Below are 16670 nucleotides of genomic sequence, written 5' to 3'. Positions count from 1 at the left end.
GCAATAGACCTAATACCAAAACTTCTTTCGAGTTCAGCTGTGTTTTATATTCCACACTGTAACATTATTTTTAGCACAGCCTGTTGTGATAGCTCGAAGGGTAATGGTTTTAAACTAAAATAGGGTCGACTTAGATCAGATAAAAGAAGATGGTTTTTACAATGTGGGTGGCAAAACACTGGAAGAGGGTGTGCAGAGCGGTGGTGGATTGCCCATCCCTGGAAACATTGGATGGGCCTCTGAGAACCTGATCTAGTTGATGTCCCTACTCACTGCAGGGGGAATGAAAATAGACGACCTTCCCAGGCTCCTTCCAAACGATTCTATGGTTCTGTGATTATTCTTTGGGCTGCTACAATATTTTTGTTGCTGGATCCAAGGTTCCTCTCCTACTTCCCTATTCCACACTAAGGGAAACGCTTTCATAAGTCACCTGAGCTGGTGGAAATCACCTGTGGAGCTGAGGATAAAAGATGATGGTAGTTCACATTCCACACATACAAGTCAATAGCACAGTGCAGAGATCAGCTTTCTCCAACAGGAGCAAAGCACATAGGTGCTAGCATATGGACAAAATGGGAAATAAGCTCCTTTTTTCATCTTCTCCAGCCCAAAGGGAAAGTGCCTCGGAATTGCAAAGCATATCTAAGTCACTAGGCTTATAAGTCACCATCATTTCCTCTTTCTGATAATATCTGCATGGTGAAGCAATCTAAAAAGTAATCTTAAATTTTTATAAATTCCCACCCTTCCAAAAATCTGCTGAATCACTGCCTCTCTCTCAGTAGTATAATTTGCAGTTCGGTGGCCAATTATTTTTAGCAAAAATGATAGCAGCTTTATTCATGAGGAAACAGGCCAATAATAACAGAATAACAGGCACTTCTCTCTCTTTTGAATTGCTACTACTTAAGTTCCAGTGGGAAAGGTGGCAGTAGCTTGATTTTCAGACTGTGAATAAATATTTCTAAGCAAAGGACTACTCCGTTATTATAGGAAAGTTCTGTTGCATGTCAACTACAACCTTGAAATTTACCTACTCAAATACTTCTTCTGTAATTTTCTCCCTTGTTTTCAATCTCTATTTTAAGATTAAACTGGTAATATATACTGTCTCCAGAATATGTACTTTGGGCTTTCTGTCTACAAAAGATTACATGTAATTTAAGGATGGCAATTCCAATGGTCATATTTAACCTTAACAATAGAATCACCATCCAAAACATTTCACAAAAAACTGAAAACCAGCCAAAATCAAAACAAAAGTCATCCACCGAAGTACCAAGAGGCTATTTCGTTATAGTCAGGGAAGCTTCTCCTGCTTATGATTTCAAAGAACAGTGCACCAGGAAGTGCAAACTGAAAACAGTCAACAGAATTTTGCCAGGCCTCCAAATGAATGCTTATTATTGATTTACACCACAATAGCTCAGGTGCCAAATCCAATCTCCTATCTGTTCATTTAGCCCCCTGCTTCAACAAGAGAAAAATTCACTTTTTAAAGTTTATTTTCCACTTTGGTTTTTTTCTGTTTTAAAGACTCCTTGATGGAGCATTTTCTCTACAAGGATAATAGAGTAATCAAATACATTTTAATCATAACTTAGTACATAACACAGAGGAATAAGTTCTCTAAAAACACCCTTCACCAAGAGTGCTGTTTGTTGCTATTGACATCAGGAGTCCCACTGGAATCAAATCAGTCTGAAAATGAAATAATTCAAGGAAAGAAAATGTACCTTTTAAATGGCAACACGTGGATATTAGAGCATCACAAAGGGTCTCTGACTGTAAATTTTTGTATTTGTTGTAATCCATCAGGTTGCTACACTTCAAACAATTTAAACAGTGCATGTCTCATGTGCTTCTCAAGCCTGGTAGGAGCTTCACCAGAATCAAGGATATTGAAAGCAGGTGCAGAGATCCACACCATGGGAATCCAGGTGTAGGATCAATGCACTTAGTCCTCAGTGATGAGGGCAGAGTGTACCAGTGCACCGGCTCCCCTTCCTATGTATACATGAACAAGGAAGCACCTGAATTCCAAAACAGCAGTCCATGTGCTGTTAGTATCTACAGTTCAGCAAGTGCGACTAATTTTTGATTTGGAAGTAAATTTTTTTTCAATAAATACACAGGAATATTAAAAATCAAGTCTATCCTAATTTCAGGCAGTATTTTCAGAAACTTCTGAAATCAGCCAAGTCCTTTTCTGGTACAGTCAAAAGCAGACAAATTTCAGCTTTATAATGCAACATATTCCTTATTCGGCTCTTCTAAAATAGCCAAGATAACAAGCTTGAGAACTTCACTTTAAAAATGTTACAGCTGAGCCAACTCAGCAGCAGTCTAATAGCAGCTGTAATCCACACAAAAAACAAATCCAAATTATCACTCAAAACCTCTGCAGAGTTATTTGTACTTCTTCTAATGCTTCAGAACTCCTTGATGATTTAAGGTCAAACAAGAAACAAGTGCTACAATTTCAGTGACACATTTCCCAAAAATTAAATTCAACCTTTTAATGTTAGTAACGTTGAACAATTACATTGTTGATGTTACATGTTCAAAATGTAAGTGCAATGAGCCTTACTTCGCATTGCTTCATTTTGCAGCTGTATCCCATGGACTGCTGCCAGAACTTGGTAAAGACAAGTCTTGCTTTGACGTTGGAAGTCTTTTGAAAGCTCAAGAGCAAATGAATGAAGGCTCTTCAGGTCTTGCTTAAGCCTCTTCTCAGCAAGAAGAAAAATATGTTATAAAGACACAAAACCAGCAGTTGAGAACACTCAATCTAACAGCTCAAATTATTATGGTGAGATATCACAGGCAGGAAGAACCTTCTACTTGATAGCAGGAAGCCTTCAGGAGCATATCTTTCAGCATGCTTAGAGAAGGATCCTGCACAACATTTAGCAATGTAATTTCCTAAAAATTTCAGCAAGAGTTTATAGATCTTTATTATTTTATCATACCTATTTTGACCGTAACGCAGCTTCAGGTATAACCAAGTCTCTTTGTTATTTCACCAGACAAAAATAAGTGTGTGTGAACATGTGTGGGCTCTGTCCACTTTTAAGTCATATCCAGAAGCAGCAATGAAAAATCGTGATCCATATATCCCTTACTGCTTTCATTTTCCACAATTTGATGAGAAGGTATTTGCTAGGATTCACTCTTAAGTCATTTCTTATATAGGCTAGTTCTATGTCTTCCTATGAGAACAGACGTATTTTGAAGAGATCAGAAACTGCTACTGTTCAGAAAAGTATTTGTATTATGGATGTAACTCAGTGTAACATATATGATGAGTCTTTTAAATGTTTGTAAGATCAGCCTATATTCACTTAAAAGTCCACCTAAATAAAAACAAATTGATCTGATTTTAGGATTAGTAAACTTCTTGACATCCAAGTCCTGAAATGGACATGTAAAGCCATCTCTAAGGTGAAATGAACAATATCTTATCTCACAGAAGCACTGTGATGTTTCATTGTCAGCCTGGTACAAAGTGTTACATATTCTGTGACATTTTCTTTTTCTAACTGTGAAACTGACTAGTACTGTGGTACTAATTAGTTGAACTAATTAATTAGTTTCAGTGATAAAAAGCAAACTAAACTAAAGGGACAAAATCACTGCATTTCTCACTCTTGAAAGCCACACAATCTAAGTGGGAAGAAGTATTTTTTTGTTATTATGGGTACAGGATGACTGTTCATCTAGACTTTTATTTGGAGAGCTTTGCTCTCTCCTAGTGTTCATTGACATCTGATAGTTTCCTATCTCAATCCTCTGGTATTGCATCACAAGCAGTTCTGCCATTCTAGCTAAACAAAAATGTAAACTACCACCACAAAATTTACAAAGCAGAACCACTGTGATTAGAATAAAACAGAATAGCTCTTTTGGAAGGGACCTACAACAATCATCTAGTCCAACAAGGGTAAAGTCAAGCTGCATCCTTCTGCCTGTTAAGAATCAGATTTTTTCCTGAGATACTTGTCAGTCATTTTATGTAGGCATTCAGTGCCGCCCTGAGAAAAGCTGGTATTTGGTAGTGTCCCTAAAAGGAACTCACTATTCTATAGAGTAACTTCACAAATAAGTACTTCAACAAAGGAAAATATTATGGTACTGGCACTGGGAGAACAGTTTCAGTCTCTCTGATGCAAAATTAAAACCTGAGTGAGCACACAGCAAACTACTCCTCTTGTGAGATCTGCCAGAGCTCTTAGTAATCAGTGGAGCTCTCAAATGCTTTTTTTAAAGGATTTTCCTATCTGATTAAAGTATATCACAATTATTGTTTTTAGGGGATGTCTGTATGACAGTCAAATGGGGAATTGTGAAGTTTTGATTACAAAAATACCTAGCTCAGGTATTAATAGCACTGTGTATGTAAGATCCTGGAGCTCAGGAGCATCCACTTTTACCAGCCTCTCAAGTGACTTTGCAGCCTATTACAGCAAAACCACTACGAAATCATTGTTACACCTCACTGTAAGCTCTGTTGTGAATACAATAAAGCCACAGTTCAGGTTCATAGCACACCATTTTCTGGGATTTACTATATTTGATAAGCATGTAAATGTTTAGGGCATAGATTATGCCTATGTTATTACTAAATGTCTTTACCTTTATTGCTCCATGCAGCTGGGTTACAACAGAACTCTTCTGCAACTTCATCTGCTGACCACGAGCAGCATAGAGCTGCAATACTTCTTTAGTGCTTCCTCCAGCCAATCCTTGATACTATTTAAAATTTTTTAAAAAATCACAAAAAAATCACAATAAAAATCACTTTGAACACTCATGTTTCCTGTTGCATTCTGTCCCCTTTTTCTCTGTAAATACTTGTAATTCAACTGCCTGATTACATAGGATGTTGCCAGTACGTAATTTCTTTGCTTTTACCTTTTTCTGAGTCATGTGAAGAATCACCTCATGGTAACTGGCCAACATCACCAAATTCTACTTTCTTAGGCTCATAAACCTGAGCACCAGATCACTAAAATGCTTTTGCAGTACCTAAACCGTCTTACTTGTGCTTGAGGTGGATCTAAAGGGTTAAAATTGCACCTTCACTTAGGGCAAAGGGCTGGTTGCACAGCTGGATTAAGTGTCTCCTGGAAACTAGATTTAACAAGAAAGCACTGGAAGGACATGAAACAGAACAAACACGTGTTAACTGCTGAAGTCCTCAAGTAGTTGGTAATACACATCCCCCAACTTTGTACCCCCTGACAACACCAACTCCACTACAATCAGTAGGGTTGCAATGGTGCCAAGCTGTGCCAATACAGCCTACTCTGGGTCTTCAGAGATCACAGCAACCAAAGCAATTTTTAAAGGATGTGAAGAAGAATGCTTTCTAGCAGTCTAAACTTACCTATTATGCAAAAGCAATTTTTATGGCCAACTTGAGAAATTTTTGAGACATTGAAATCAAAAGGAAAATAGAAATAATACAACTTTAAATATTTACAGGCACGAATGCAAAAAAAAGGTATCTCTGTAGAGATTTCTTGTGAAATTCTGCAATATGAAAGAATCTGTATTACACTAAAAACGTAATTTTGTAATTTTCTGACAGTCCTGGTGCTTAAAATGAGCCGCAACTTCTTAAGCTACTTTCCCCTGCCACCTGTTGACATCCATCATTCCTTAACCAGTACTAATTGCCTCTTCCTTTGTTTTTGAAATGCACTTGTCTCTTGCACAGACTTAATTCCTGCTTTATTAACGCCATACATTCCATGATTGCGATTCCATTATTTAAAATAGAATAGAAGAGTACAACAAAAGGCATGAAAGAGCTAAATCTGCTCACACAATGGGTTTGATTTAATTCCAATAATCTGATAACAATAGGTAAAATGCAAACATTTAATTGCAGTTTAACTACAGATGATATCAGCAAAAACAGTACAACATCCTACAGCTGTTAGGATAAACAAAGATTGCATTTCCAAAAAAACAGTACTTCACTTATTGAAAGCAGCATTTTCATGTGGCTTTTGCACCTTCACAAAGCATGAATCTTCTATTTACACATGCAACCAGAAGCTCTGTACAACAATGCACCACCTTAGTACTAATACAAAAAGTTCTTACAAGAAAGACCAGGAAGCCGTTTTATTTCTTAATTTTTACAGGCTTTAAGATACTGATATTGATTCTATACAGTGTTTTGATGCTCTGAAAATCTAAGGATTTTCAAGACTCACGTTACTCAGATACAATATTTACAAACAGCTTCACAAAAATGCACAGGAGTAGTGCACCAGAATTAGTATCTCTAATCACACATGAAAACTTAAGCATATGTATATAAGCAATTGCAGTACCCAAGCCTTGTTGTTAAGGCAGCTTAGGGTAGCTAAAACCTCCTTTTAGCACCTAATCTGCACCATCTGCACAGATTCCCCTTGACCCTCCACATTTCTCAACACTGATGATAAAAGCAGAAAGGTTGACGCTATTGTTATTGCAGTCACCCCCTCATCACTTCCGCTATCAAGTTCATCTTTATTGCAAATGTTGCCTTGATTTTGGGGTTTTCTCCACTAAAATAGTTTTAATATTCATCAGAGTTGTTCATAGGCCAGAACTTGCAAACTTGTGCTTGTGCACAGAAGGAAAAAATGGACTAAACCATTTTTATAGTCAGCTGTATTATAAGCAGAAGTGAAACTGAACTGCTCATAGCGTTCTCCAAAGTGAAATCTCAGTTTTGCAATAAGATCCATTCTGGCAGACTCGGCTTTATGTAAAGAAGGCTGCAGGATCAGGACCTCAAAGACTGCTAATAAAAGCAAGGGCCATGCAGGTAGATAAACAGATGTTCAAATAGGAAAAAACAGGACAAAAGGAGGTCTACCAAGAGAGAATCTAACTTCCTACGCTCAGTAACAACCCTTCCAGTATACTGCTGGGATAACAACAGACAAGGCTGCAGAACACAGCAGAGGTGCTGAAATTCATCACTCTCTCAAGGATGTAAGGGCCGGTCTATAGCAGGAGATAACAGTTTAATTAGACTGATGCAACCTATAGATAAACATTTACACTGCAAATCCTCATTTATAGCAATCCTCATAAGTTTGTCTCCAAAGCTTCCCAACTCACTCCAGCCAAAACAAATCCAATTAGCTTTTACAAGTTAAGAATGAGACCTCTGTTAACCCTGATCCCTGTGACTGAACTTGTTACGGCTCAATCACTCAGGCAGCTCCACCAGCAGATCTGAAGGATCAGGGAAAGACAGTCAAGGGCAGCAGCTTTTCTCACCAGCACAGCTGGTAGAATATTAGGACATATGGTGCAATATTGCACAACCTTAAATAATACTAATTTCAATTAGTATTGTTTTTAATAGACAGTCTTCACTTAAGGTAAAATTATTTCATAGATCTCAGTTCAGCTCATATTTTCAGATTGCTGGGGCAAATTAACTAAGAAGAGGCAAGTTTTTAAAATGTATTTAAATACCTGCCTGAATAGAAACATCAGTGCAAGGTTAATTGCAAAGGATTTCACTTGACATTGTTTCTGACTCTTGGTGGTAACATTGCCCACACTCCTCGTGCGTCTGTAGGCACCCATTTGTTCCAGCACATTTTTCAATAAAATGGAGCAGTGCTCTTTTTCAAAAACAAGGCTTCATTCTCTAATACACAGGCAACTCCTTCCTACATCTGATACACCTCACTGACTGGAATAATTTATTTCTTGTGCTTGTGAGGATAAAAAATAATCAGCTGAAACACTTAAGGCTTTCAGTGAATACTGTAAAGCAGAACAAAGACAATAAAAACATTTCCTCAGAATAAATTAATGTTCTTGTGTATACCCAGAAAAACTCATTTTAGATATACCACCTGTTTCCAGTTAGACTTTGAAAAATGTTAAACCCACTTTTATCCACGGGTGTTAACAAACCCACATGGAGGGCAAATGGCTTCCCTGAGGTCATCCAAGCAGTTAATGTTTCAGCCCAGATTAGAAACTCTTGGCCAACAGTTTGCATCACTACTAATACTCACCACTGGCTTTGCTCCAGCAGCCTAGATCTATACTCAAACTTCTTTAAATCTCTGGAATGCCCCCTCTGAAGGCCCTAAACACTATCACAGGCTGCTCCTTATTTCAGTGAGGATCTAGGAATAATCTATGCTTCTGTAGAAGGATATAAGGAAATGAAGGCATCCAGCTGTTGCAGTATGCTCTGTGACAAGGTACATGTGCAACAATACCTCTTCTTTTCTAGACAAGTGTAACACCAGTTCTAGGAACAGACACAGCAGGGCATCCCTGGTAAGTCTACTCATAATGAAATGTCTCTCCTGCACTCTGTGAATAGTTCTTTTAAAGCATCATCCTAACTGTGTTTAAAAAGTATTCCTGAAAAGTCTGCCATTGTCTTTTAGACAAACATGTCCCCTGTAAGAAGAAAGAAATATTCCATATTTAATGCTTCCAGAGTCATTCCCTCAGTTCAGTTTTATAGATCTAAAACAATAGCAAATATTTAAATTTAAGCTAATTCCTAATTACTTAAACAGCCTATCATTACTGCTACCATTCATGATTTTGGAAAGAAAGAAACACTGAGCCTTAATCCCTTCAACTGCTGAAGAGTGCAAAACCTGAAAAGAGGAAGGCAGATTTTGATGTCTTTTCTATTTTCACAAGAATTCTTATTGAAAAAAATAAACAACAGTCACCTCTGCAAGTTTTAGATGGAGAACAGCATTTTCAGTTTCCAGGACAACTATTCTTTCTTCTTTGGTCTAAGGAAGAAAACCCACCCAAATACACAAAAATTAAAATTAAAAAAAATACGAGTCTGATTAACACCGTTTCATTATGTTAGCCTTCATTATCATATTCCAGTGTTTCTCAGACTTCTGAGATCAATGGACCACCTACCCCTATCTCCTAATCACAGTATTTATATACGAGCATGCAAAAATTAGGATAAACTCTTAATATTCATTTATTTCTATCCTTTCTGTTACGTTGCTTGCTTATGCGGGTACACGTTTTAAACTGCTTTTGCTTTGCGAAACCGCCTCCTCCTGGCATTTTCCAGAACCGTGGTTCTTGGAAAAGCACTACTTCATTTATTTATACATGAGCATGTAAGTCTCCATTTCCAAGGCAGCACTATTAGAGGTCTTCGACGGTGGCGCGGCCAGACGCTCCCTCAGCACAGGGGCGCCTCCCGAGAGCGCTGAGCGCCCGCCCGGGCCGGCGGCGGGGCCGGGGGAAGGAGCGCGGCTCCCTGCTCTCTCTACTTCTCTCGCAGCCCCAGCTGGAGCAGCCTACCCCAACACGTGGGAGCCAACAGGCCGCCACAGGCTGCCGGATTCGGTGTCCCCGCCTAGGACGGCGCAGGATTTGGGAGCGCCCTCCAGGCCCTCCCGCCCGGCGGCCGAGGCGCGGCCCCGCAGCACGCGCCCGCCCTCAGGCCCCGCCCCTTCCCCGCCCCAGCCCCGCCCCTCGCCCCCTCACGCGCAACCGCTGCTCCAGCTGCCGCAGGCGCTGCGCCCACACGGAACCCGGGTCGAGCCCGCGGCGGGGCCACATAATCCTCCCGGGTTCCGCGCCGAAGCGGAGCAAGAACTCCCGCAGCTCCGGCTCCAGCGGGGATTTAACCCGGGACGCGTCTGGGGCGGTAGCGCGGCTGCCATGGCGACGGGCCCGCCTCTTCCCCGCCCAGCGCTACGATTGGCTGAGCGAGCGCCACCGCCTGCCAGCCCCGCCCCGTCCCTGAGTGGCAGGGCCGCTAACCAATCCGCGAGCAGGGAGTGCGGACGGGGCGGGGCCATGGCCGGCGCCTGTGACGGAGAGCGCCCCCAGCAGGGCGGCTGAGCAGGGAGCGGGCGTGCTCTCCGTTCCGTGTCCATTATCCCGAAGGGCTGGGGGATCCCTCCGCCTGCGGCATCCCGTGGGATAAGTGATCTCAGAGACCAAGGCCAAGGGTTAGGGCAGGGAGTGCAGGAATAGAAGGAAAGCCAGGAGCTCGCAAGGCTGGTGTGCGGCTACCCGGTTCCGGGTCCAGGGACACAAACGTCACACCAGCACAAAGGGAGAGGAGGAGAGAGAAGGACAGAGCCGAGAGCTCAGATATTGGCTGCAGGACTTGCCCCCTAAGCAGCTGGTGATGTGTGCTTTGGGGTAAGGCTGTAAGGGCCACAAAGAAGATTAAGGGATAGGAACATCTGTTAGATGGAGTGTACTGGGGGATGTGCAGCCTGGAGGAAGGGAAGGCTGAGGGGGATCCGGTCAATATGTGCCAATACCTGAGGGGAGAGTATGAACACCAGAGACAGTGCTCTGTGGTGCCCAGTGGTCAGGACAAGAAGCAGGAGTGTGAGGGTAGTCAAACACTGGCACAGGCTGCCCAGAGAGATGATGGAGTCTCCACCCTTGGAGCTATTCAAACCCCAGTTAGACCCAGCCCTGGGCAAGCAGCTGTAGCTTTGACGCTGGGCTGGACGATGCGCCACAGAGTCTGTTTAGTAACTGTGAACACAGCCGGTGTTAGAAGCACAAAGCCTGTGGGTTCAGGTGGTGTGGGAGTCCTGAGAGGCTGCCCAGAACAGGAGCTATTCATCCAGGCTATGGCTAGGGGTCTCACACTGAGGTTTCCACGGTGAAAATGTGACATACATTAGCAATATGATTTAGTGATCTACTGTATTGCAGTGAAAGATTTACATGGTCTTGAAAGCAGTCATTATACTTTCTGGCTATAAAATATGTAAGTATACCAGATACAGACATGTCAGCTTCTTGGAAGTGGGAAACAGCACTATTTTTGCACTACAGTTTTTTCAGGTTTTTTTTAAACCAAAACCAACATGATAATTATAGAGGAATCCAGTTCTGCAAAATAGCAGTCTCAAGTTACTTTCCACTGAACATGGCAGATGTGCTCTCATGCAGGCAGTAGAAAATCCAAAGACACACACCAGTGAATCCCTCCATGTGTGGCACACAAGGGACAGCGCTCCTCTGCAGAGGAACCCAGATGCAGCCCATCTATCACAGACCAAACCAAACACGCCTGTGCAGCTCTATCCACCATCTTCTGGGATCCTGTATCTTCAACAAGTTGCTACAGTCTGTAGCCTCCGTTTAAAAAAAAAGACCCATCTGAACGGTTGCAGTTGGGTTTGGCACACTAAAGTGTAACTCAGCAGCTCCTCCTTGCAACTAGTTCTGCTTTGATGGAAAAATGAGAACTGACAAATGGATACAGGCTAAAAAGAGTTCAAAAGTGCTGCAATGCTGTGGATGTTACAAGATGTTGGCACTAAGCAAGGCAGACAGGATTTTAATCAACATCAGCTATTTTGGGGAGGATGACTTAGTTGCTTGCAGGGTGTGACTCACAGTTCTTGACAATGAGCTGTGATTTTATATGTAATGCTTGTCCTGCAGCAGCAATCAAGTCAGAACAATGTTTTTTTCCAGCAAAACTCAACTTCATCTCAGAAGGATTACCTCTGAAGTGTAACGGTTAATCTCTCCCTTACTGTGGATTTTACCCACTATTAATGAGATTAAGGATCCTGTTTCTGTAGGTTGTAACAATACTTAATTTACTATCACGCTTTGAAGTAGTAACCTAAACCTGAACATCCACTACTCTTATTTAGTAATTTCTCTGAGCATGTCTGAAGATCAAACAGTACTGAAAATTGTCCCATCAGTATAAAAACAACAAATCACAGTATGATGTTTGACTCATCATAACAGCAGCAAATCTCCTTAGGGATCTTCCCTCTATTTCCAAAGCTTAGGAGAGGTTGCTTGATGGGCAGGTAACAAAACAGCCTGTTGGTGAGACCTAGGCAAGAAACAAATATAAAATCCAGCTATCTTCTGGAAATGCTGCCAGACTGTAGTCCAGCACACCCTTCTACACTGATTATCCGCTTTGAATAATATTTTTTCCCCAAACTTTTACCAACTTGATCCCCTATTTCCCCTGCAAATGCAGAGCCCTGCCATATTACAGATCCTTCTGTGGAATTTCAGGGCCAGAAATTTAATGGAATTGTCTAAATCCACATTTAACTCTATTAATTTTAGCATCAGCGAAATACCATATGTGGATTATAAATCTGTCAGTGGATTATAAATTTTAGGATACTGTTAAGTAAGCATTGTCTTGCATACTTTCTGATGCATTTCCCTTTAACCCCAGCAGTGGAACCAACAAGACCTAAGCGGTTCCAGTTTCGGCAACTTCTGAGTTGTCCATTACATCATTCCTAAATGCAGTAACAAGAAACCTGAGGGGTAGAAGAGCATTTGGGAAAAAGACCAGGAAAGAAGGCCGTTATCCCTCTTCTGTCAAACACGGAGAGATTCTGCTCTATGCCTCCACATTTTCTACTGGCTGTATGAGGTTGCATTCTCCATACTCAGCAGATGGTAATTGAGACTTCTGTACTGCACAGAGCCTGTAAACATTATTTGGTGAAGCTGTAAATATTTCATTCCACATTTTATGGGAAGTGTAGTTCAGTTCTGAGCCCCTGTCAGTAACAATAAACTGAGATTCTCTGGGCGGGTGTAGTGCACTGTGGCCTCTTTAAGTTTAGCTGCTATGACAGCTGGGAAAGAAGTCAGCCAATTCCAAAATTTAACCTGTGAGGCTTTGCCTTCTGGGCCACACAACCACTAACTGACCCCAAGACAGCAGTATCCTTTGATTAACAGGAGGAAGAGCCAATCCTTATCGTCACTGAGTGTGTTTTAAGACTGTTATTACTGAAGCTCAGTTTTGTTATCAAATTGAATTAGGAGGTAAAGAACTGTCTTCTTTATTCTGCTACTTGTGTAGTCATTGCTTGATTTACAAACAGCAATCTGTATGATCGAATATATTGCTTATTATTTCAGGGAACAGAATGCATACTATGGACTTTGTCAACATCTTCTATTTCCCTGTCTTTTTCTCAAAAAGCAGCAAGATTGTAGTACAGACTACCTAAAGGAGTTGAAAAACAGTGTATGTGGATGATAGGTGCAGAAGGGAGAATTTAACACAGGTTTAAAATAGTTTTGTAGAGAGCTGACTGCACATGTAAATATAACTTCACAGTTATCATCGTGTCAGTAGAAACACCAAGAGCTATGCTGCCCAGGCTGCCAGCTTCTAAAGCCCCTAAAGCAAAGCAGGTGCTGCACTGCCCAACAGCATCACACTGGTGTGCTCACTGAGCAAACCTCACCTGAAGGCGTAGCCCAAAGCTTCTTCCCACTAAAAACGCATTACCACTTCTGCACATCGCACACAGTTCCTCTCTCAAAACCCCTGGAACACTTTGGTCTGGAAATAAAAGGTTCTATGACAGAGTTCACAGATGTAGTAACTACAGACTCATCAAATACACCACTTTTTGCTTGTGCTGGCTCTTTTCTCTTGTTTAGACTGAGGGACTCATACAGAAGGGCAATGGATTGTTTCCATTTTATTCCAGGCTAGACATTCTACATTCAAAATTAAAAGTTGAGTTCTTTTGAGATTATTGGTGGCTCTCAATCCCATCTTCAGCGGATGTACAGCTACAGCAGAAGGCATCACAGCACTTCACAGGGGCCTGGCTCCCTCCCCAAGCAGAGCTTGCACTGACTCCCATTAAACCAGAGCAATCCCAGCGGAGACTCTTCATATACTATTTACTTTTCCAAAAGATGCCATGTTCTAAGTTACTCTTTGCTGTTAGAAAAACAACTTTGCACTTGAGAAAGATACAAATACAGTATGACTAGTCTGTATAGTCGACCCCACTGATATTTACTACTTCGTAAGTTGCTGGTTAAGCTGTAAAAATTGCTTCTTTCAAGTCAGCACTACAGGTATCAAACAGCATTAGGCTAAGAAATTCTCTCTGGCTAGGGAAGGTCAGCCTCCTTTGTTGATTTTCCATGTAAAATTAATTTGAGGTTTTCATCCACTTATTAGGAGATACACTGACTTTGCTTGTAAATACATTTTAAGAGGAAGGCAAGGCAAAACATATTAAGAGCCCCTCTGGTTTATGATGATGTTGTTAGGAATGCAGAATTAAATAAGAGTACAAAAACATTTAATGCAAAGTTAAATACAATACAAACTTTATTAAAAATAGGTTGCAAGTGAAATACAGTAGAAATGGGAAACTACAGCAGTTTTGATGTTTTTCAAATAATGCACAGACAAATATGAAAAGCACTTTTACACATATTCACACTTGACCCGAATGCCCAATAGCGGCCAAATCCACTCAACTGAAGGTTATAGGTATTTTTTTGCTAAGCCTTTTTCAGAGTCTAGCAGCAACAGTAATTCAGCCACAGCATAAGTTTTTTTCCTCAAGAAAAATTTGTCACTGTAAGGCTGCTAGTGTTCTCAAGATAAATTGGGAGAGGCTTGCTTTTCCTGATGAACAGACATAGCAAGCATGCAGATCCTTCATTAACACTTTGAACCAGTTTAATCTTCTACTTCATATTTAACAGGTGAAACGGTAAAAGCACACTTTCAAATAAGAAACCTGAAATACGTAAAAAATATTTACACTCCAATTTTCATTAACTTGCATTTATTTATCATACAACTCTTATTAAAAGTGATTTCTTTCCTAAGGCAGTGAAAGTCTACCCCTTTGTATTTGGAAGTGTGCACAAATCCCTAAATATATATTTATAAGAGAACAATATGATACAGGAAAAAAAATCATCTAAAGCCAGTAAAGGGCTTTGTCAAATAGAAAATTTGTTTGGAATCACAATATATATTGTCTTAACATCACACAATGAGAAAGACTCTGATGAGGTCCTTATTCCCAACATCATCAGCCACATAAGCATAGCTGAAGAAACAGTGGGAGGAAAAAGATTAACAATTTAAAATTAAATAAGGCTATAACAGTGTGAAAAAATAGCTTGAACTGCCAAAAAGGCTTTCAGTACAACAGTAACAGGATGTCAGTAAAGCCAGCTAGACTGAAGAAGAGCTTGCTAGCACTGCTTCTCAGTGTGAGCAGAGATGGTTCCTTGCAGCACACCAGCCCTGTTAATGACCTTACGACCATTCCCACTTCCAGACTGCAGCATTTTATTTGATGCTTTACACTTCAGTCTTCTTCTCTAATGCCAATTCGTATCTCCATAGAAAAAAAAATAATCTATTGCTGAACTGATAATAACAGACTTATCAATACTGTTCCATGCCTAATTGCCCAATAACTTCTCATCTGAATTTCTCAGAAAACATACCCATCTGTTCTGCTCACAACTGGAATCCTTGCCTTTAACACACTACTAACATTTTGGTCCTAGCTGATGAAGGGCCACTAAGTGTAGCCTACTGTCTATTGCTTATGTAATTTTTAATGAAACAGTTATCCAAAGGTTTTTATCTTCACATTTTTCAAAGTCTGAAGCACATATAGTGGGGATGCATCAACATAGACTTTTGCATAACTACGGGTAAAATCTTAGGCATCCATTTTAGACCCAACAAGTACATAGGAATAGAAACATTTTTATTCCAAGATTCTATCTAGAGAATGTGTGTTATGCCAGTACTGATTAATGGTAAGATCTGTACTGATATGCTGATCCTTCTATGAACACCATTCAGTATGTAAAACTTGCATATGACATCTTATTTAAGGTAGCCCAGACATTGGCTTCCTGTTAAACAACCTAAAATATTAATTGCTAGTGCACAGTTTAGTTTAGGCAGTTCAAGCTATTCTCACTCTCTCTGCTCAGCAGCTAAAACAAAAATGTGTCTGTAAAACACCAGGAAAAAACAGAACTTATCTTTGACAAGTGCTACTTGGTCTGGTGCAAAAGAACTTAACCCCCAAAACAGAAAAAAAGTTACCTTCACGTGATTCATATCTTTAAAATTTTACAGTGCTTTCATTGTATAAACCACAAGCTCCTGGCAAAGTAATCAGTTTTCTTGCTATTGCAACATCTCTAAGTCTTAATTAACAGTCTTAGATATAGAGGAATCAAAGTCAGTCCTTTCAGAAAACATTCATTTTCTGTTCATACTTAGTAGTGTGCCCCCAATCTCAATCCCTCAATTTGGAGATCATCCGTTACATCTGATAAGGTGCTTTAATCTTATTTTGTGTTCAACTCATTTTCCAGTTCCATTAGTTTCCTAGAAGCTTTTACTTTATTGGATACATCCTGACCCTGTGAAAAAAGTCGCTGGCGTTCCCTGAACGTCAAGTTTTCTGGTGCTCCAGGTAAATCTGCATCTTGACTGGAAAGGAAACAAAAAGTATTTTTTATAATTCTCATCTACAAGATCCTTAAACATAATAATTCTTGATGACATGTAATGACAGCTTCTTTGACTACAGCAAAGGAGTCTTTGTTTCTGTTCTGAAAGGTTTTGTTCCTCACACATACCTTTAACTCTGACATTGTGCTATCACTTAAGAGAAATTTATAACTTGACCATTTATTGCATGTCAAAATAAATGGAAATGCTGGCCAATTTTCAACATGAATGGCAGGTATAAACTAAGGCTCTCTCTGTATTAGCACAGCATTACTGCTTTGGCTAAACTAGCAAGCTTTTCTGTGGTGGCCCATTTCTAAGAAAAAGCACTGTGTGAGATACAGCCTGTATTATT

At 40.3% G+C, this 16670-nt stretch overlaps 2 protein-coding genes across 25 annotated transcripts in view; both read right to left on the bottom strand.

The window, feature by feature from the left end:
- The window catches only part of KIF25 (kinesin family member 25), a 42268-nt gene extending 32661 nt beyond the window's left edge, over nt 1–9607 (bottom strand). For 2 of the 3 annotated variants that reach the window (XM_069010193.1, XM_069010194.1), the window contains exons 1-4: nt 9520–9607; nt 8730–8795; nt 4639–4755; nt 2594–2732 (exon numbers count right to left, since the gene is read on the bottom strand). In XM_069010193.1, the coding sequence (XP_068866294.1) occupies nt 2594–2732; nt 4639–4755; nt 8730–8795; nt 9520–9594 (397 nt within the window). In that variant the 5' untranslated portion in view covers nt 9595–9607. Of the gene's footprint in view, nt 1–1739; nt 2522–2593; nt 2733–4638; nt 4756–8729; nt 8796–9519 lie in introns of those variants that run through there. The other variant, XM_069010195.1, reaches the window with a different exon arrangement.
- Nucleotides 9608–14113: 4506 nt separating this feature from the next.
- The window catches only part of AFDN (afadin, adherens junction formation factor), a 119652-nt gene continuing 117095 nt past the window's right edge, over nt 14114–16670 (bottom strand). For all 22 annotated transcript variants that reach the window (XM_069010167.1, XM_069010177.1, XM_069010185.1 and 19 more), the window contains one exon: nt 14114–16294. In XM_069010167.1, the coding sequence (XP_068866268.1) occupies nt 16150–16294 (145 nt within the window). In that variant the 3' untranslated portion in view covers nt 14114–16149. The remainder of the gene's footprint in view (nt 16295–16670) is intronic.

Source organism: Aphelocoma coerulescens, chromosome 3, assembly GCF_041296385.1.
Source record: "Aphelocoma coerulescens isolate FSJ_1873_10779 chromosome 3, UR_Acoe_1.0, whole genome shotgun sequence".
Classification (NCBI taxonomy): Eukaryota; Metazoa; Chordata; class Aves; order Passeriformes; family Corvidae; genus Aphelocoma; species Aphelocoma coerulescens.
This window is presented reverse-complemented; position numbering and strand designations above follow the sequence as displayed.